The sequence below is a fragment of the Carcharodon carcharias genome, chromosome 1, assembly GCF_017639515.1.
Source record: "Carcharodon carcharias isolate sCarCar2 chromosome 1, sCarCar2.pri, whole genome shotgun sequence".
NCBI lineage: Eukaryota > Metazoa > Chordata > Chondrichthyes > Lamniformes > Lamnidae > Carcharodon > Carcharodon carcharias.
In genome coordinates, this window is record NC_054467.1 from 113,681,986 (window position 1) to 113,704,726 (window position 22,741).

At 42.4% G+C, this 22,741-nt stretch overlaps 1 protein-coding gene across 2 annotated transcripts in view; it reads left to right on the forward strand.

The window, feature by feature from the left end:
• The window catches only part of cc2d2a (coiled-coil and C2 domain containing 2A), a 204,005-nt gene that overhangs the window by 110,679 nt on the left and 70,585 nt on the right, over positions 1-22,741 (forward strand). For both annotated transcript variants that reach the window (XM_041185821.1, XM_041185830.1), the window contains exons 20-24: positions 563-713; positions 2,155-2,302; positions 7,470-7,608; positions 14,440-14,643; positions 18,890-18,982. In XM_041185821.1, coding sequence (XP_041041755.1) covers positions 563-713; positions 2,155-2,302; positions 7,470-7,608; positions 14,440-14,643; positions 18,890-18,982 — 735 coding nt within the window. The remainder of the gene's footprint in view (positions 1-562; positions 714-2,154; positions 2,303-7,469; positions 7,609-14,439; positions 14,644-18,889; positions 18,983-22,741) is intronic.

A 22,741-nucleotide genomic window follows, 5' to 3' on the forward strand; every position in this document is an offset into this window, starting at 1 on the left:
GTCAAAATCGACTCCTACAAATAAACGCTGTAAATGCAGTCTTCCACATTGTTGATTGAAAGAATTATGATGTTCCTCCTAGTCTCCCATTCCCCATTATATAAATGTATTTTTCACTAAAAAAAATGACCTGATTATAATGCATCAAATCATTGTTTTAAAAGAGCTTTCTTCCATGCCCACGTGTTAACTAAAATAATTGGTACTATCCATAAAGAATTGGTAGAATGTGTGTAATTTGATTGGAAAGAATGAGCTGCATAAATAAGAGGTGGAAGGTCAAGAGTTAACACCTAGCTAAAACTACCTAATTGGTTTCTTTCATGATCAGATGTTCACTGGTCAATTTTAGATTGTAAATTGCTTATGAAATTATATGGCTGGACAAACGTATTGTGGCCCAGTAGATGAAAGAGAAACATCTAAAAGCTCAACCAATGTGTTGGAACACCTTGGGGCAAAAAATCCCCACCTACAACAAAATAATAGCTATGCCAAGAATCAACTTGTTTGTACAAAAGTTATTGTGCTCATGTGTTTTTTTTTCTTCTCTCGTCTTTAGATATGTGAAACCGTGGGAATTAGCACCACAAAGATAGAAGTCTTTGTTCCCATCCCAGAAACCAGCATCCTCACAGGGAGTGCCCCAATTGATGAAATAGAATTTAGTAGCGATCAGCGTGTAATGTTTGACCATGAGGGCGTTGGAAGTGGTAGGTTTCAAGCACAAAGCTTACGTAACTTCAGTAATTTTATTCAATGAAAACATCGCTGATCATATGGGTGTTTTTTTCCCACAATTAGATTGAAAATGATCAGATTATCAGCTATGGAAAAGCAGAATGTTTTAATTAATTTATCTGAATCAGTTGTCTTTTACAATATGATTGATGAACAAAAACATCCAAAACTGCGACATTTCCTGAATCTAATGCTGAGTTATAAAATGGGCTATTTATCATCATTTTTGGGTATTTGATGCTGAAAATCTTTCTGACAATTGTTCCTTGTTTATTACCTTCCTTACGCTAATAGATTTGTAAAAAGAGATCTTAGAGACACTAGGGTCGAAATAGGGTAGTGTTTTTTGCAGAAGATCCTCCAAAGTAGCATGTTAATAAGAGAAGTGTTCTGCATTGCTGGCTGTGCCTTTCAAATTGTCTACCCAGCAACAGTGAAATTTCCCCTTTCAGATTGTAGCTGCAGACTTTAAAGGCTTGCTGCTATTTCCTGCCATTCACTGAGGGTAAATTCTCAACTGCTTTATTCAGGGTAGAAGCACGTTGTAACATTATCATGCAGTTAAACTTTTCTATCATAAAGAGTAGCCTTATTTGTTAAATCCTCAGAGATCAAGGAGGTTTGCCCACCAGGATCCACGGTGGCTGTATCTTATGAAGCTATTATCGTACACTCATTCCCTTCTGCTTCCTCAAGTGATTTACATTAGATGCATTAGCATATCAAAAACTATAGTTGCAAGGGTAATATTTGTTGCACCTTCTGTTAAATCCAAGTACTATGTTTACATGTTTCCTGTTTTGACCTTTCTAATGTCTAATAGTTCTTTTTATATTAACTTTAGCTGGGAATTTTGTTTCTTGTCTCCTTTAGCAACTAGGATGTAGTTCCAGTTCCAGAACAGTTAGTTCTAGAAGATTTTTTGGTCATCAGTCCCTTTATTTTATCAAATCCATCCTTTACATTGTTCTCAACATTCTGTGGAATATTCGTCAGCATAATAATTCATTGTTGAGTCAGTATTTTCTAACTTGGTGGATATTTATAGAAAATAATCCTTCAAGTACTTTTGCTTTGTAATTTATATGTCCCAACTGGTATACTGAAATAATAAGAAATATTTAATGATTATTCTTAGCATCCTTTGCTATATTTGCCCCGGGTGTCTTCTTTGCCCCCTTGGTATCTACTTTAGCATTTAGTATATTCCATCCAATGTTATCCCCATCCCTATTCTTTTTAAGCTTTTGATTGTTTGTGTTTGATACTTTAATAGCTAACAGCTAAAATAACAGTGATTGTTGCACTTGTTGTTTCTGTTGTAAAGTTACTCAGTAATCTTAATCCGATAACTGTTGTAGCATCGTCAGTCAGTTTTAGGAGAAGTAATTCTGTGATATATTTTACTGCTAGGTGTGCCGTTTTCTTTTGAAGCTGATGGAAGTAATCAGTTGACCTTGTTGACCTCCGGCAAGTTAGCTTGTAATGTCTCCTGGGCTGTCAGAGAGGACGGTGTGCCATTGGTACCTCCAATGTTTCAGCAAAACATTGGGATTCAAAGGTAAATCATTCAACTTTGAAATGTTGCCAGAATTTTGCAAAGTGACAGTACTTGCTACTGACCTCAAAGAAAACTGCTCACAAAAATCTAGTGATATCTGTGGCTTGGATTTTCCCTTTCCCAATATTATTTTGAATCAAGCACCAAATCAAAGGAATCTCCAGGGGTCCAGGAGCAGTGATGTCATCAAGCAGGGTAAGCAGCCAATCAAATTGAAACATTCTCACTGCAGCCATCTAGGAAGTAAAATAAAAACAGAATTACCTGGAAAAACTCAGCAGGTCTGGCAGCATCGGCGGAGAAGAAAAGAGTTGACGTTTCGAGTCCTCATGACCCTTCGACAGAACTTGAGTTCGAGTCCAGGAAAGAGCTGAAATATAAGCTGGTTTAAGGTGTGTGTGTGGGGGGCGGAGAGATAGAGAGACAGAGAGGTGGAGGGGGTTGGTGTGGTTGTAGCGACAAACAAGCAGTGATAGAAGCAGATCATCAAAAGATGTCAACAACAATAGTACAATAGAACACATAGGTGTTAAAGTTAAAGTTGGTGATATTATCTAAACGAATGTGCTAATTAAGAATGGATGGTAGGGCACTCAAGGTATAGCTCTAGTGGGTTTTTTTTTATTTTATATAATGGAAATAGGTGGGAAAAGGAAAATCTTTATAATTTATTGGGAAAAAAAAGAAGGGGGAAACAGAAAGGGGGTGGGGATGGGGGAGGGGACTCACGACCTAAAGTTGTTGAATTCAATATTCAGTCCGGAAGGCTGTAAAGTCCCTAGTCGGAAGATGAGGTGTTGTTCCTCCAGTTTGCGTTGGGCTTCACTGGAACAATGCAGCAAGCCAAGGACAGACATGTGGGCAAGAGAGCAGAGTGGAGTGTTAAAATGGCAAGCGACAGGGAGGTTTGGGTCATTCTTGCGGACAGACCGCAGGTGTTCTGCAAAGCGGTCGCCCAGTTTACGTTTGGTCTCTCCAATGTAGAGGAGACCACATTGGGAGCAACGAATGCAGTAGACTAAGTTGGGGGAAATGCAAGTGAAATGCTGCTTCACTTGAAAGGAGTGTTTGGGTCCTTGGACGGTGAGGAGAGAGGAAGTGAAGGGGCAGGTGTTGCATCTTTTGCGTGGGCAAGGGGTTGTGCCATAGGAGGGGGTTGAGGAGTAGGGGGTGATGGAGGAGTGGACCAGGGTGTCCCGGAGGGAGCGATCCCTACGGAATGCCGATAAGGGGGGTGAAGGGAAGATGTGTTTGGTAGTGGCATCATGCGGGAGTTGGCGGAAATGGCGGAGGATGATCCTTTGAATGCGGAGGCTGGTGGGGTGATAAGTGAGGACAAGGGGGACCCTATCATGTTTCTGGGAGGGAGGAGAAGGAGTGAGGGCGGATGCGCGGGAGATGGGCCGGACACGGTTGAGGGCCCTGTCAACGACCGTGGGTGGAAAACCTCGGTTAAGGAAGAAGGAGGACATGTCAGAGGAACTGTTTTTGAATGTAGCATCATCGGAACAGATGCGACGGAGGCGAAGGAACTGAGAGAATGGGATGGAGTCCTTACAGGAAGTGGGGTGTGAGGAGCTGTAGTCGAGATAGCTGTGGGTGTCGGTGGGTTTGTAATGGATATTGGTGGACAGTCTATCACCAGAGATTGAGACAGAGAGGTCAAGGAAGGGAAGGGAAGTGTCAGAGATGGACCACGTGAAAATGATGGAGGGGTGGAGATTGGAAGCAAAATTAATAAATTTTTCCAAGTCCTGACGAGAGCATGAAGCAGCACCAAAGTAATCATCGATGTACCGGAGAAAGAGTTGTGGAAGGGGGCCGGAGTAGGACTGCAACAAGGAATGTTCCACATACCCCATAAAGAGACAGGCCCCAGCTATGCCTGTCTCTTTATGGGGTATGTGGAACATTCCTTGTTGCAGCCCTACTCCGGCCCCCTTCCACAACTCTTTCTCCGGTACATCGATGATTACTTTGGTGCTGCTTCATGCTCTCGTCAGGACTTGGAAAAATTTATTAATTTTGCTTCCAATCTCCACCCCTCCATCATTTTCACGTGGTCCATCTCTGACACTTCCCTTCCCTTCCTTGACCTCTCTGTCTCAATCTCTGGTGATAGACTGTCCACCAATATCCATTACAAACCCACCGACACCCACAGCTATCTCGACTACAGCTCCTCACACCCCACTTCCTGTAAGGACTCCATCCCATTCTCTCAGTTCCTTCGCCTCCGTCGCATCTGTTCCGATGATGCTACATTCAAAAACAGTTCCTCTGACATGTCCTCCTTCTTCCTTAACCGAGGTTTACCACCCACGGTCGTTGACAGGGCCCTCAACCGTGTCCGGCCCATCTCCCGCGCATCCGCCCTCACTCCTTCTCCTCCCTACCAGAAACATGATAGGGTCCCCCTTGTCCTCACTTATCACCCCACCAGCCTCCGCATTCAAAGGATCATCCTCCGCCATTTCCGCCAACTCCAGCATGATGCCACTACCAAACACATCTTCCCTTCACCCCCCTTATCGGCATTCCGTAGGGATCGCTCCCTCCGGGACACCCTGGTCCACTCCTCCATCACCCCCTACTCCTCAACCCCCTCCTATGGCACAACCCCTTGCCCACGCAAAAGATGCAACACCTGCCCCTTCACTTCCTCTCTCCTCACCGTCCAAGGACCCAAACACTCCTTTCAAGTGAAGCAGCATTTCACTTGCATTTCCCCCAACTTAGTCTACTGCATTCGTTGCTCCCAATGTGGTCTCCTCTACATTGGAGAGACCAAACGTAAACTGGGCGACCGCTTTGCAGAACACCTGCGGTCTGTCCGCAAGAATGACCCAAACCTCCCTGTCGCTTGCCATTTTAACACTCCACCCTGCTCTCTTGCCCACATGTCTGTCCTTGGCTTGCTGCATTGTTCCAGTGAAGCCCAACGCAAACTGGAGGAACAACACCTCATCTTCCGACTAGGGACTTTACAGCCTTCCGGACTGAATATTGAATTCAACAACTTTAGGTCGTGAGTCCCCTCCCCCATCCCCACCCCCTTTCTGTTTCCCCCTTCTTTTTTTCCCAATAAATTATAAAGATTTTCCTTTTCCCACCTATTTCCATTATATAAAATAAAAAAAAACCCACTAGAGCTATACCTTGAGTGCCCTACCATCCATTCTTAATTAGCACATTCGTTTAGATAATATCACCAACTTTAACTTTAACACCTATGTGTTCTATTGTACTATTGTTGTTGACATCTTTTGATGATCTGCTTCTATCACTGCTTGTTTGTCGCTACAACCACACCAACCCCCTCCACCTCTCTGTCTCTCTATCTCTCCGCCCCCCACACACACACCTTAAACCAGCTTATATTTCAGCTCTTTCCTGGACTCGAACTCAAGTTCTGTCGAAGGGTCATGAGGACTCGAAACGTCAACTCTTTTCTTCTCCGCCGATGCTGCCAGACCTGCTGAGTTTTTCCAGGTAATTCTGTTTTAGTTTTGGATTTCCAGCATCCGCAGTTTTTTTGTTTTTATATAGGAAGTAAAATAATCTGATTATCCTTCACATTTAAGGAAACTTTACAGCGAGCAAAATAAACAATTGGGACATACACATGGGATTAAACAAACACTTAAAAAAAATTAAAAATATGCGGCATTTTTATCATTTGCTGATCATATCCCCAAATATAAAAATATTTTTTCAGAGCCAGAAAAGCTTTTCTGCAGTAATTATGAACTTAGTACATTCTTGAAAACCCAATTACGTCTGCATTCAAATTGTAATCTTTCTAGGGATTTATGCGGAAAGACTAATAGTTAAAAGGGCAAGTTCTTGCAGTTCATTGATTTCTAATTAATTGCAGTTTGCAAGGAATTCAACAGCGCACCCTATGGAGAAGCGTAGAATCACTGACAGCAGCCTCTGGATTTCCACATTTAACTACACAAGTGTGGAGTCCAGAAATTGCTGTCAGTTTCAGAGGAGTAATAATGGAGAACACTGAGAGTTTCACAGTCAGTACACTGCAGAATCTAGGCTGTTGTGTGATTTTTCACTCCAGTAGCTGAATCAACCCTTCAGTTATGCAAGTTGTAGTGGTTTGTTAATGTTTAGTTAAGATTCTCGAAACATTGATCAGGTGATAGAATTTAAAACACTGGAAGCTTATCCAGCTAATTGCTTTTTTCTAAAATATATATTTTACTGCATCTAAAGTCAGTTAAGGCTAATACTGTCTCATGGGGAATAAATGAATCTTTCCAATGTAAAATGTGCCAAAATTGGTCACTTACTGAGTAAGGGTCATGGGTGACATGTCTGTGGGGGTGTGTCCCTGTTTAGTTGAAAATGTCTTTATTTTTAAAAAAAGTTCAATAGGAACTTCAGCAATGATGTCTTCAGTCAGAATTCTTCTCCCTTTGTCCTGGTGTCCTCCACACCCCACGTTCCTACCAGCCGGTGTTGAGCTCTGCAGGCTGGTCCACGCTACAACGACACAACATTTTACTCACAAACAGAAATACAAGACATATTTAAAATGCCTTACAGCAAATGAAAGTACACAAAATATCAAAATGTCTTACATTATTGTGTTAATACGGTTGTATGATATAGAAATGTTGCATGAAATTAGATATTAATCCTCAATATTCCAGTCCACTGGCTTATTGGTTTTAAAAGATTAGTTTTAGATCTGTATTCATTTCCCCTGCTTTAGTCATTTGAAACTAGACAAATTGAAATGTACTTTAACTTTCTTTCATCTGGTTATATCACTGTTTTCCTAACACTGATTAGATGGTGTTCTCTGCTTTAAACTCGCAATCTTGAGATGCAGATAGAGTGACAATTGATTGCAGTGGATGGATCAGGTGATTGGTAGTCATACTGTTCGATATATGATCATTTTGTTAGGAAGCAAAAGTAATCCTAGGAAACAAAAAATGCAGTGTTGATTTAAACAAAATATAGTCAAATATGATTTCCCTGGGCAGTTATCATGTTTTCTTTGAATTCTTGCCACATTTACACGAAAATCTCAAATCCAAGAAATATACATTGTGTCTGCATTGCTTTTGTTCGCTAGCTGCTGTTTTGAAGAACTGCTTGCTAATAAGATCTTAGCATTTTTGTGCATTTCTTTTTATTTTAGCACCTTAAAACACATGGATGCCATATCATCTATTGGAGCATCTGGATTAACAGATATGAAGAAACTGGCTAAGTGGGTAGCAGAGTCCAGGCTTGATCCAAATGACCCCAGCAACGCAACTCTGATGCAATTAATAATGGTAAGTTATGTTGGGTAAATCAAGGAAAATATTGTATCTCAAATGCATGATGAACCTTGGTGACTGGTACAAATATTTACCATGGTCTCATCTCTCCAAATTGCAGCTGCCCAACATATAACATTTTAATGAATAAATGATAGGAATAGTCTTTGCTTGTTCGAAAGGCTTAATTTTTCAAACAACTTACTAGTTAAAACCAACATCCTATGTTGCTCCAAGCCAAACAGGCCAAGAATACATACAAAGGGTAATTTATGGTCTGGGCTCTAGGTGGCCTACATTTTTGGATTGTTAATACAGTGACTTGTGCCTGAGATGTTGGTGAAGATCAGGTGGCACCTCTCTACATTATTGAGCACAGAATCCTGAGGCTACTCCATGCCTGATGTGCTTCATCCACCTCAATGCACACTTCAGTACAATAGAAGCATCTTCTTAGGATGTGCACAGAACTCGTTGAGGTCCCAGAAATCATTTTAATGAGAGGCCTTCCCAAAACTTGTCTGTAGTATTTAAGTAGCATTCCAATCACTGGGCACTCATTGGAAATGGTGCTTCAGCAGCCCTTTCATTGTGGCTGTTGCCTGATACTCAGAACCCTGTGGCATTCCCAGGAATTGATGTGCTGGGACACCATTAAAGCATGTAAAGGAACTGACTTCTGGACATGGGTCAAGTTCAACTCTGATGCAGGCCTGGCAGCACCTCTGAATCATTTCCTGCCTATTTGAAAGCAGTTTGATTCATCAGACAGCAATAATTTTGGACATTTTGATTGAGTTGTACTGTAACACTTCTTCTGGTCCAAGTACCTGAGCCTGCTAAGGATGCTCTTGGTGTGCTGTATTTGAGCCTTGATACCTGTGTCTTGGTCAGTGAGATAAACAGCCATAATTATAGTGAATAGTTTTGGTGTCCCCCCAACCCCCCACCGCTGCTGCCACCCCCACCACCACCCCAGCAGCCATCCATTCAATCTTCTGAGTCCTTGAAATAATAGTGGCATTATGTATTGGCATAAGATGACAGAATCATGCCAGCTTAACTGGTAGCAACTTGCGGGATGTTTTACCTGTAATCAAAAACTAACTGCACATTCATGGAGTGGGATATCTTTCTGTCTATGATTATAGAACTAAAAAGCAGCAAAGTTATGTTAATCTTGAACAAACTTTGGTAAGACCACACTTAGAAGAACTCTGTGCAGTTCTGCTCACCATATTATAAAAAGGATATAGAGGCAGTGGAGACAGGGCAGAGAAGATTCACAAGGATGATACCAGAAATGCATGAGTACACTTATCAGAAAAGGATTGACAGGCTGGGTCTCTTTGCTCTTGAAAAAAAATAGGCTAAGTGGTAACCTGATAAAGGTCTTTAAAATCCTGAAAGATTTTGATAGAGTGGATAAAGAGAGATTATTTCCTCTTGTGGGGAAGAGCATAACTAGAGCCCACCAATATAAGATAGTCACCAAAAGACCCATCGGGTACCCTGTGTGCCACAGAGGCAAGGGCCACCCCCCACTGACAAATCTCACCCTGCGCTCACAACGGAACCCCTCTGCCTTCTCCCCACCAGGGCTACTGAGAGTGGCCCTGGTGATCTCCCATTGGCGCTGCCGGGACTAAAGAGATGCTAGCCAGTTGGAGAGCGGGCATCTTTAAAGGCACAGAAGTCCCGATGGCAGGGAGCTAACTGTCTGATTGCCATACAATCCCATTGGGGCTTCTGAAAATGCTGCGACGAGGTTGCAACCAGTTTTCCATCTGGTTCAATATGTGCAAAATTACAACTGACCTATTATTTTAACCATCAAGTGCAAATAGTTTTAACGGGATTAAATTCTCACTAGTTACCCAAGCTTTGAAGTTCCACTTTTAAGAGTCCATAACCACTTGGAGTTGTTACTCAAACTGTGACATGCAGGTACCTTACTGTGATAATGGATGATTGTGAAATCAGTCATGCAGCACTAATCTGGTAATGGTAACCTTAAGGCGTATGTCAACAGACAGAGTGAAATAGCAAGCGATCAATTTTTTAATACTCCAGACAGTTTTTTCAAAGAGTTAAAGAGCAGGAGTTTTAAATTACCTCTCCACAAGGGTACCCTGGCTATCCAAACAAACCCACAAAGTACAGACTTGCTCCTACCAGGTCTAATCTGTGCACATCGGTTTTCAGACAACTCTCACCCCAAAATCACGTAACTGGAGGCAGTTGCTGATTTTTGTGGGCAGCTGCCTCCGTAAAACATGCATGCACAAATCTTAACCTAGGCCCATTCCTGCCTTCATGAAAATGGTAGTTACTGTGTTCGGGGACGAGACTTCTGGATTCAGGCCTCTTCCACCATTTTTGCCATGACAGGGAGGCTCTACTTTGTGGGTAAAATCTAGGTGAATCGGCAATTCAGCTTTGAACAAGAATGAACAAGAAATGCCAGAGTTAATGAAGGACAGACAGTATGAACTTGCTAATGACAAACTTTGACAATCTAAAAAGTTCAAAATTGGTAACAGTATCAAATACCTCCCTCAAGCCCTTGGTTGACAGGAGGCTGACAGCAGGAACTAAACATGTGGAGGATCTCAAGTGTGAATCCTTGTCCTACCATTTAATGGCACACTGATTTAAAGTTTGTTTTTCTATATTTTTTAATCATTCACAATGTTGAAGTAAGGCTGCTGCTGGAAGAAATACACTCAACTTAATTTCAAACACTGCCTGTGGAGTACAGATCCCCAGGTGACAGACACAGCCAATTGAAATTTGTCGGTTTTGATGAATGTTACACACCCAACATGTTAACCTGTTAGAGATTTTGACTGACCTCCTGCATATTTTTAGCTTTACTCCTTTTATTTCATATTTGAGTATTGCCAAAAAAAAGGGACATTTTATGGAAGCTTTTCATCTTACACTCAACAGGACAATTCGCAAGAATACGGCATAAGGGAAAACAACATATTTGTACTGTATGAGGAGAGAGTGCTGATTGATTGGCAAGTGGACTCTGGTTGCCATGGAGAATGCACCAGTTGATGGTGATTAACAGTTAACTGCCAAACATTGTTTGAAATTTAAACCCAGGCAGCTCGACTCTGATTAGTCAAGGCATTGCCCTGAGGAATGAACCAGAGAATGGCTGTCACTTCTTTAATTTAGCTGAAACAGTATGTACATGTTCTTTCTGTCTGCAAAGAACAGGGCCCTCTGTATTAATTTATGTAGCTGCCAGTACATGCAAATGCGCCACACCGTGAGCCTGACTGGCAATCTTAAATTGGTTGTCAGCGTAATTCTTAGCACCTGAAGATACTGTTTAATATGACTGGCAGATCATATCAAACAGCATGTCCATTCTGTTGTTTGCAACGGGCAAGGTACAGTCCGTGCCCAACTAGTCTGTGCTTGTAAAACACAAAACACAGACTCCAACATTAGATGTGATTCCGCGATTGGTGTGATCAGTGTGCTAAGTGTGATCAGTGTGCTAAGAATTACACTGACAATCAATTTAAGACTGTCAGTCGGGTTAGTAGTGTAACGCATTTGCATATTCTGGAAGCTACACATATTAATACAAAGAGCCCTGTTCTTTGCAGACAGGAAGAACATGTACACATAGGTGTATAAAATTATGAGGGTCATAGATAGGGTAGACAGGAAGGAACTTTTGTCCTTGGTGGAGGGATCAATAACCACGGGGCATAGATTTAAGGTAAGGGGCAGGAGGTTTAGAGGGGATGTGAGGAAGAATTTTTTCATCCAGAGGGTGGTAGGAATCTGGAACTCACTGCCTGAAAGAGTGGTAGAGCCAGAAACCCTCATAACATTTAAGAAGTATTTGGATGTGCACTTGCATTGCCATGGCATACAAGGCTATGGGACTAGTGCTGGAAAATGGGATTAGAATAGTTAGGTACTTGTTTGACCGGCGCAGACCCGATGGGCCAAAGGGCCTTTTTCTGTGCTGTAGATCTCTATGATTCTATGATTTAAGAAGAGAGATACCCCAACAAAATGGATGTTCCACCTGTAACCATTATTGAACCAGTGACTTCTATGTCCTATGTTCTATGCACCTGTTTCAGCTAAAAAAAAACATAAGTGGCAGCCATTCACTGGTTCATTACTCAAGGCAATGCCTTGGCCAATCAGAGGCAAGCTGCCAGTTTAAATTTCAAACAATGCCTGGCAGTTAACTGTCAGTCACCATCAACTGGCACATCCTCCATGACAACACCTCTACCAATCAGAGTCCACTTGTCAACCAATTAGCACTGTGTATTCATACAGAATAAATTTATTTTCCCTTAAATTTTATTCTTGCAAACTGTCCTGATGAGTGGAAGATGAGAAGCTTTGACTAAATGCCTCTTTTTTCAGCAATTCTCAAGCTTTGAACTACCAAATGACTATTTCATATTTCTAGTATTTGCAGTGTTTTTTTTTATTCAATACTGGTTTGTTGAAATGTAAATCACGTGTTCCTTTTGTATTTACTTTCTCTCCTAACTTCCTCATAAACTCACTCTCAAATTCCTTGCTCTCTTACCTGTGGCCCCCAGGTCTGCTGTCTTTAATACTCTTGTTCCCAGCAAATCATTCTATCCCATCCATGCCACTTCCTTGGTAAAGCCCTCCTCTTACCTTTCTGAATTCAAAACAGCATAAATTCAAGCATATTGGGCACACAGTCAATCTGGTCATCCTCTGTCAATACTGCCTATTACTTCAAGATAACCATGGTGGTGAGGGCAACTTCAGGTTTCGTCATTCTATAACCAATTACCTCCTTAAACTTCAATTTCCTTCTGCTTCTTCTCCATGCTCATTCCAAACATTAAATATCAGGATTTCAGGGATTTCCTTGTCTCCAAGGCTAACACAAATAATGCAGTTCCCTTTCAGCTTCTCCCCACCCCCAATTTCCCCCCAGTAACTCACCACTTCAACCAAGAACCTCCACCTTTTTGAAATTTCTCACCAGTATTCCCCCAATCCTATCAGGATTCATCTTATCCAGGAAGCTCACCTCCTAATCCCTTGACCCGTTCCTCACTTAACTTCTGATCACTCATCTCCACTTTCTGGCATTCATGCTAGTCCACACTTTGATGGTTCCCTTTATTCAGACTCTATCCCTCTCGCTCCAAAGTCAACATTATCACCCTATCTCCTCCAAATATCCAGCCTCAATCCATCTGTCCAAACAACCATCACACAATCTCCAATTTGCTTTTCTTTTTCAACATCCTTGAACATGTCACCATCTCCCAGCTCTATACCGATGTTTTGGAACACTCTATTCAAATCCTTCCAATTCATTTCCAATCTTTCTTAACAGCACCAAAATTTGCAAATAACTTTATAATTTTGGCCATTGTGCATTCTCCCTTCTTGACCTCTCAGCAATATTCCATGTAAATAATTACATCTGCACCCTCCAACACCTCTTCCATTCATCACCATGAGACTGCTCTTGCATTGTTCTGTTCCTAACTATCAAATGTGCACTTTCAGCAATGGCTTCTCTTCCTTCCCCTATACTACTCACTGAAGAGTTCCCAAAGAATCTGCCCTTGGCCTCTTCTTCTGTATTTACATGCGTCTCTCAGGAACATCATTGGGAGGTACGAGATCAGTTTTAAAATATACACTAATGAGGCCCAGGTCTACCTCTCCACACCCAACTACCTTGTCATGGTACTTGCCTGATATCGAGTCTTGGATGAGTCACAACTTTCTCCAACTCAACATCAGCAACACTGAAGGTACTCCTTCCTTTCCACAGACACCATCTCTGATCTGACCATTCTCATTGGCTGAACAAATTTGCGGTCTTGGCATTGCTGTGACCTTGAACTGAGCTGTAAACCCAACATTCTACCCATTACCAAAACCATTTACTTGTAATTATGTAGCATTGCCTGCCTTTACCCCTAACTCAGCTCCAGCCTAGAAACATTTAAAACAAAAACAGAATTACCTGGCAAAACTCAGCAGGTCTGGCAGCATCGGTGGAGAAGAAAAGAGTTGACGTTTCGAGTCCTCATGACCTTTCCACAGAACTGAGTGAATTTAAGGAGAGGGGCGAAATATAAGCTGGTTTAAGGTGGGGAGGCGGGGGTGGTGGTGGGATGGGGGGAGAGAAGTGGGGGGTGGGGGTGGGGGTGGTGTGGTTGTAGGGACAAGCAAGCAGTGATAGGAGCAGATAATCAAAAGATGTCACAGACAAAAGAAACATTTAAATATGCTTCTGTGTTCTCCAGCCCTGGCTACTCTTTGGTCTCCGTACTTTACCTTCCATGACCTGTAGTAAACATACTCATCATAATCCCCATCCTTGCCTTGATGATCTACATTGGCTACAATACATTAAATTCAAAACTCTGTCCCCTAAACCCCTTCATGATTTTATCTCATTCCAGCTTTGCAATCTCTCCCAAACTTAAATGCCCTTTCAAATGCTTTGTTTCTCTTATTCCAGCCTTCATTACAAAGCCCTCCCTGCTTGCACATCTTCTACTAGTGAAGCTGTTGGTTTTGTCAGTCTTACCCTGGGAATTCCATTCTTAGACTCCTAATATTTCCACTTCTCTCTTTACCTGTTTAAAAACCTCAAAATCTATTTATTTAACCAATTGAGAGCTACTACTCCAAATTTCTCCAATTCCTGCTTTTGGTTCTGTTTTCTTTGTTGGTGAAGCATTGTAGAGCATTCCTTTATCCTAAGGGAACTATAAAATCATATACAGAAGGAGGCCATTCAGCCCATCAAGTCTCTGAGCGCATTTTCAAACAAAGCTGTTTTTGCAGAGTACGACAGGTGCTGAGGCTCAGGACAACGATTTCTTCAGGCTTGAGCAGCTGCAAGAAGAATTTAACTTTGTTTCAGAAGAAGATTTTAATAAGTCCAAGAGATTCCGATTTCTGCAACTCCGAAATGAAGAGGTGGCAGAGTTCCATAATTATAAACAAGTACCGATTCTGGATCGTGAGATTTCTGAGAAGATTTTCCAGGTATGATCTATGGTGTTGCACAGGTTTGTTCTTTACAAGCATCCTATATACAATAATGATTCCTAATAGTGAGTAGCTACCCAGAATTAATGGGGGAAATTTTCCTAGGCTCTTTAAGGCAGATTGGGAGTTGGGTTGGGGGCTGAGAAAACTAGAAATAACACCATTGGACAATTATCTCAACATGTTCCCACCTCCTTCCATCTTTCCCGAGGCGGATTGATGGAAAAGTCTGGAATCCCCACAGCTGTGGAGGGATGGCAATTGAACTCATTGTGGAGGCAGTTAAGAGGGACTATCTGAGAGGAGCCTTCTTTCCCAATAGGAGAGCAGTCTCAGGCTGTGTCTCCAACCCACTAGTGAGGAGAAGGTGAGAGCACAACAGGAGGGACTGTTGCAGTGTAACTGACAAACTGTGAAGGCTTTGATCATTCACACTGAATAGTTACAGAAATGGATAAACTGAGAGGCTGCCTTGCAAGCACTTCCTCTGTTAGTGTGTCAGAGAGTGCTATCCCTGCATGACAGGTGATTTTCAAATGCTTGGAAGGAACTTCACCTACCTTCAGCTGCACTCTTCCTCCTTCCCAGTGAACCAGGTTGACACACATTGCTAGTGCTGGACAAGGTGTCTGTCATTGAAGCTCCAATCCACCCTCCTCCCCCCACCCCACCTCCCACATCTCTTAACCCTTGCCAAGTTGATCTCTTCTCTTGCAAAGCAAGAAAGCAGGGAGGTGGCAGTATTAGGAATGGCTTGTGTTCAGAGGATTAAAGGACAACTTTGGTATATAGTCACTGTGAGAGGGCAAAGGCTGTTATTGTGGACAGCTCAGATGGGAGTGTGAGGTCCCTGCACAAAGAGGGGAATGACTGGAGCTGCAAGGTGTGTTGTTCTGAAACGTGCTGGGCAGGAGAATGGTGTGCAACCAGAGTGTGGGGCTGGCACTTGACATTGTTTCCCCACTCACCTGTCATGCATGCTCTCCTGAGTTCTTTGATCCTCAGCTACTTCCATCCATGTCTTCTCAGTTGAAGAAGTTGTCCTCTTCTTCCTATCCAGAGGAAAGCTCACATCACCGCAACCCCTCAGCTGCAGTTCCAGGTAAGAGCAGGAGACCTGGAGATCAGCCTACCAAAGTGTCCTAACCATTCCTGTGGGTGATGTAATCTGATAAGTCCAAGTCCTGGTTAGCTTCTCTGAAGCATGTCATGGGCTAACTTAGAAATCCTTCGTCTAATCTTCGTCATCCAATCCCACCACCCTAATTGGTCGAGAAATCAGCTTTTAATTAGTTTGCTGTGGTAAAGAGCACTTATGTTGTTGACTACTAAGGCACAGAGCTTGCCATTGTCACTCAAATGTTCAAGATTAAATATTAAAAAACACTTCCTAAAAGTGGAAACCTATAAATCCCTCGCTGGCAGCTGCACCGTGGAAACTGAGATGCAGTCTAATTTCTGCCCAACAACCTGAATGAACATTGACCAAATCCTGGGGTGGAGTTATTAGCATTAAACAGCTGGTGACGTGTGCCATTGACAACATTTCCTAGATGTTCACTCAACGGAGGATAGAGGGAGCGGTAAATGCCTGCTCAAAATGTCATTTGTCACTTTCCTACTATCTTGGCAAGCAAGTGGGCATGCATTCGGTTGGGGCCAAAGGAGATAGAACTGTTGCGATTTCTGGTAGGTGATGTCACTGCCTCCTTTTCTGACCAGAGCTTTAGGATTGGAGAATTCAAGAGGCTCCCATACCCTTCCCTCTGGAATTTTGGAAACTGCAAGGAAGGGGTGGAGAGCTGGTGGAACTGGTCACAAATATTTTCACCATCCCAGATCATAATGATATTTTTAAGGTGAGGACTTTCTAATCCAGTATTCTTTTCAGGCAGGCTGTCCACCTACCTTAGCTGGAAAACTCTGGTAAATTGCCTAGGAGTAATTAAACTAGTAACTTGTGGTTTTGTATGACTAATAAAAGTGAGTTCTGTCCATTTCACGTCCCAATAATTGGGGAGTGTGTGGTCAGGTAGTGATGTCACTGGACTAAGTAATCCAGAGGACCAGGCTAATGCTCGGGGGACACTGGTTCAAATTCCACTAAGGCAGCCAGTGGAATTTAAATCCAATTAATAAAATCTGGAATTGAAAGCTAGTTTCAGTAATGGTGACCATGAAAATGCCATCGATTATTGTAAAAACACATCTGGTTCGCTAATGTCTTTTCGGGAAGAAAATCTGCCATCCTTACCTTGCCTACAAATGAGCCCAGATCCACAGTACTGTGATTGGCTCTTAACTGCCATCTGAAATGGCCTAGCAAGCCACTCCGTTAAAAGGCATATAGGGATGAGTAACAAATGCTAGTCTTGCAAGTGATGCAATATTTAAAAAAAAGTTAATAAAATTGAAATGAAATCCAGCTTCTAATCAAGTGTTGCAAGTAATTAATGGGAATACACTGACGTAGCATTGATTACTCAGGTCGAGGAAGGCCTGTGCCTTCACGTCAAACAAAACAAAGCAAGTAGGCAACAGATGAAGGTGGCCAAGTTTCGTATGTTTCTTCTGAAAATAACACAGCCCTCACTACCCCTTTTTTAAAAGAGCTCCTAAAATTTTCATAGCTAACTTACTGATACACTTGAAAGTCTGCAGCCGTCTTTTCTGTTTGCCCAGTAAGGGATGCCGTAAGCTTAGTTATAGGGATACATCACACTTCTTTAAATTCAGAAAGTTTTATGTAAACTAGCAGATCAAATGTTTACAGGTTCCTAATGTATTAAATGTAACAACTAAAACCACACACTTAACAGGCAACTGGTAAGTTTCAAATGGCATCTCCAGCTAGGATCATCCTACCTGTCAGGCTTTAGCTTGGCTGGCATGGGACTTTGAGAACCAAATCAATCCTGCATGATAGACTTGCTGGATCTCGAGTCCGTTAAGAACTAGAATGTGCTTTTACCTGCCCAGCATTGAAATAAACATAGAGAGACCCAGGGATTGAACAGCTTGCTTTTGTCACTGCATAACCTGCTTTTACTAGAATACAACATGTGCTGCAACGTAATCTCCTCATCTTCAATAAGCATGTGAATATACATTTTTTGAATGTGGCTCAGGTTATGAACCAACAGATGAATTTATTAACATTAAACCTGTAAATTAGCAGTATTGCATACAAATAATATCTTTACAGTAATAAGAAACTTTGCTAAATTCCTCAAAGTCAAAATATCAAATTTGTTCTTACCCTCAATATAAAAATGATCATGAATATAGTTGCTCACATTTTATGAGATGAAACATTATCATGAGCTTTCATTAACTCTTTAACCCCAAGATGAACTGACTGAGCTAAGTACAGGCAAACAACCGTAAGTGCCCTGCTGCAGAGCTTTCTACCAAAGGGACTACAAAGTATATTCACCCTGCACATCTTTCAGCTCTAAACCATGTGTACACACCAGTCACATAGGATATTTATCCAAATATTTTATATGATCTGTGATTTTTAGATAATTGGTGCTTTGTTGAGCTAGCTATCAAGTGCATTATACTTCAAATTGACACCAGTGTTTTAACAGACGTTAGCATATTAAACTCTTAACTTTTGTTCAAAAGTTAAATCCACGCCACAAAATGATGTCTTTAGCAGAACGGCTAGTGAAGTATGTTCCATGCAGCTTGGGGGCGAAAAAGCATGTGTTAATAACCTTATCACAGTGTGTGCTGGTCAGCAAGAAAAACCGTAAAATAAAGGGCCCAAGGGTCCCTAATTTTGTTACAGTAACTACAAGCTATGTTTGAAGTTTAAAAGTTTCAAATTTGTAGCTACCCCCTCAACTAGGAGATTTATACAAATAGCATACTGGAGAATCTGTGAAACTAGGTTACAGTCTGTAAAATGATAAGGTGAACCATATCAAGGTTTTCCAGTGCAACATGTGCACTTAAAATTCCTGTACATGTCAACTCAATGGATGAAGAATACTTTATTTGGTGACTCGCTATAGTGCTTTGGTGCACCAACATTCTGTCATGGTTATGCATAATGGTGAGTTGATAAGCTCAGTCAGTCTGGCAGGTTCATACACAGGAGTTTCACTCTACAGAAGGAAAAATTGGATGAAATAAGTCAACTAAATATTCAGGAGCAAAATTTGTTAATTTAGGAATCTACTTGCAAATGAACCTAACTTTGTACCTCATGCTTTCTTTTATTCTATTATTTTAGGAATATGAGAAGAAACATCGTGAAAAAGATGTGGTTGATATGACAAGTCACCTCGATCCCCACAGAGCACTGCTAGCTAAGTTCCTGCAGAAGGTAATCTAATAACACTAGCAGTCTAGTTTTGGACTTAGCATTGCAATCAAACTCTAAAAGTTTCAGTGAAAAACAAACAGTTCAACATTGCACAGTTTCTGGCCATCAAACCTCTGACTAAATGATTTACTGTGACAGGTACAATTTACAAAAGGGCCTACTTTTTCAATTTTTTCATTGAATGAATATTCCAGATAAGAAATGCGACTGAGCTAAACATAAAGAAAATTCTTTCAGTTCCACAGCAGTAAAATAATAACATAAGTCTTCACAGCTTGTTGGTATTTGACCCAGCATGCTGAAAAGGCTGGGAGGAGATTGGTAAGATTTTGACCATCATTGTGAAGGAATTAATAGGCACTGACGCAAAACCGTTTTAAAAGAAAATAGGCCAGGCCAATGTGGTGCCTGTACTCAGTAAGGATGACAAAGCAGACATAAGCAATTACAGACCCCTTAATTTTCTATCCTGAGCAAATTAATTGATTCTTCACACACAGTTTCAAAAACTCAGATACTGTGTTTTGCTTAGTTGAAATATAGATCAGGAAATTAAGCACAGGGTCAACTTATAATGGTCATAAATGAAAATGCGGAGTCAAAGATTAGAGTATTGAACTGCATATTAGCTCATGGAAGAAAAGAATTAGCAATAGCTTGGGAGAAGTATCAGGTCAAACAGTGAAATATATTTAACAGTGTGATATACATAAAAATGAGATGAATAAGATATAGTTTAAACGTGTTCGTACCAAGCATAAAGAAATTTCATGAAAGGCTTAAGTTCTGTGGATAATTTGATATGGCAAAAACTAGGGGTGGGGTTTTTCCATCCATGCTTTTAAGTGCAGTGTCGAGTGGGAAAAGCGGCGTTTTCCTCACTGGGCGCAAGGTCCCTTTCCTGTCTCATTAATTATGCATCAACAGGAAACATGTTTGATGTAAAAACAAAAAACTGCGGATGCTGGAAATCCAAAACAAAAACAGAATTACCTGGAAAAACTCAGCAGGTCTGGCAGCATTGGCAGAGAAGAAAAGAGTTGACGTTTCGAGTCCTCATGACTGAAGGGTCATGAGGACTCGAAACGTCAACATGTTTGATGTATCAGGCGGGCGCCCCTTGATTTTCTCTCCCAGCTGTGGCCTCAGCGGTTCTTAGCTCCCGCTGCCATATTTAAACTGCACCCACACACAGCCTTTCCAAAGTCAGCAGCCCAGGACATCTCCAGGGAAGACATGGTTCCAAAATGCAAGAATTCTGCTGCTCCCAAATTTAGTGATGCTTCATTGGGCCACCTGTTGGACACTGTCAAGGTCTGCCAGGATATCCTCTACCCCAGTAATGGCCAGAGGAGGCCAACCAATGCCACCACTCCGGCTTATGAGGTGGTGTCAGCAGTGGTCAACGCAAACACAGTGCAGAAAACATCTGCAATCCAGTGCAGGAAGAGGATGAATGATCTCATCCATTCCGGCAGGGTAAGTCAGACATTGCAGCACTCTCAACTCACACACTCACAAGCCCATTAGGACGTAGCAGGATGATAGTCCACAGGGATCTCCCACACAGCCAACTAAAGGCCCGTCACCACTCGCTCTCTTACATGCACTTTCACTTCTCTATCTCTCTCCTGTGTAGATTGCGTCATCATCCCATGCACAGCTCCAGTAACCACGCAAACAAAGCAGGCATCCTTACCCTCTGCCTTGGCATGTCTCCTGCTCACACTCTCTCCATTTGTCTTTATGCAGGACAAGCTAGCACACAATAGGAGGGATAGGTCCCAGACCAGGGGCGGAGTGGCTGAAATCAAGTCCCTAACCAAGATGAGGAGTGTGCCATTATGCTGGCCGAAGAAGACAGGGACCGTGTGTATGGTGATGGTGAGATCGGTGGCGCACACCCAAATGAGGATCCTGCACCAGCTCACCCCTCAGACAACCATACTGTGGGTCCATTGTGCTATCTTTCAGTCACTTACCACGCACTGATTATCTCTACTTTCTTTCATAGGCACAAGTGGAAAGTGCCTGAGGGCATCAACAAGCCAGGTTCCTGAGGCAATAGCGCCTGTGTGCACCAAGTTCAACACTGGTAGGATGGCAGCCATCATGAAGACCTTGGCCCAGGACCTAGGTCCTGCACTGCACCAGGAACTGCACTTCATCGATGTAGGCATTGGTGGCATCCATCACTAGCTATGCAAGAGAGAAGTGGGGTAATTCTACCTCATTCCAGCTGCCCCTTCTGAAGGAGTCAGCCAGGGTCCGCAGGCGCCCATAGGGAGGAGGATCTGCAGCCAGACACCCCGGGATCATCCACCCAAGTGATTCCAGGAGTGATCAGCTGATCCCAGTCCCCGCTTCCTGTGACCCCATCACCTCCAGCTCTACAGGCTGAGGAGTGTGCACCTGCCCCATAGGACATTCAAAGCAGGCCAAGGCCCTCCAAGTCTCAGCCCACCAGATGACATCGCCAAGGTCATCACAGATAACAGGTCAATGTAGTCAGCAGGATGCCTCCAACTCTGCTATGGACATTGGGGATGCACGAAGACGTAGCGGTAGGGTTAGGAATATTTAGAAATATTAGGAGCACGATGGTGATACGGGTGTTAACCACATGTATATAAAGTCCACCAATGTAAATAAAACCCATTTCACATCTCTTGTGTATGCCCCTTTATCATGAGCTGTATTGTTCATCAGGTGTGACACCATGGTCCCTCCCTCCACTTATTGCAGATGTTGCTGTCATGTGCCTGTGGTCAATGTCATTACAGGGTAGGGATGCAAAGCTGTGCCATACATTCTGCATGGCATCCACTCACCTAAACACTCGCCAAGGTCAGTGATGATAAATCCAAATGGTGATATCTGGTGGCCTTTGAGCATGCTCTGGAAGTGCAGATGGTAGGTTGAGACAATGTTTGAGCAAGGATATAGTGAAGAGTGTTTTGTATTATCAACAAAGGGTGACTTTGAGGGTTTCACGGTATCTTAGCATTTTGAAGTTTGCAAGGGCCAGAGCTGGCCATGCAGTCCTTTCAAATCCACTTGTGAATGGTGGTGGACGATTAAACAACTCACTGGAGGAGGAGGCTCCACAAATATCCCCATCCTCAATGATGGGGGAGCCTAGCACATCAGCGCAAAAGATAAGGCTGAAGCATTTACGACAATCTTCAGCCAGAAGTGCTGAGTCTAAGACCCATCTTGGCCTCCTCCAGAGGTCCCCAGCGTCACAATACCAGTCTTCAGCCAAATCAATTCACTCCACATGATATCAAGAAACAGCTGAAGACACTAGATATTGCAAAGGCTATGGGCCCTGACAATATTCAAGCAATAGTACTGAAGACTTGTGTTCCAGAACTTGCCTCGCCCCTAGCCAAGCTGTTCCAGTACAGCTATAACACTGGCATCTCCCCAGCAGTGTGGAAAATTGCCCAGGTATGTCCTGTACACAAAAAGCAGAACAAATCCAACCCAACCAATTACCATCCCATCATTCTACTCTCGATCATCAGTAAAGTGATGGAAGGGGTCGTCAACAATGCTATCAAGCGGCACTGGCTTAGCAATAACCTGCTCACTTGACACTCTGTCACCTTTCCTGCCTGTATGCGATTATGCAGGCAGCGATAAATCCAGCTTCCATCTTCCTGAAGTTCTCCTCTCTCCAGCATCAGAGTAAAAAGACATGAGTCAGCATGAGCCTCCAAATCCTATTTCTGTAGTTTACTAGTGAGTGACTGT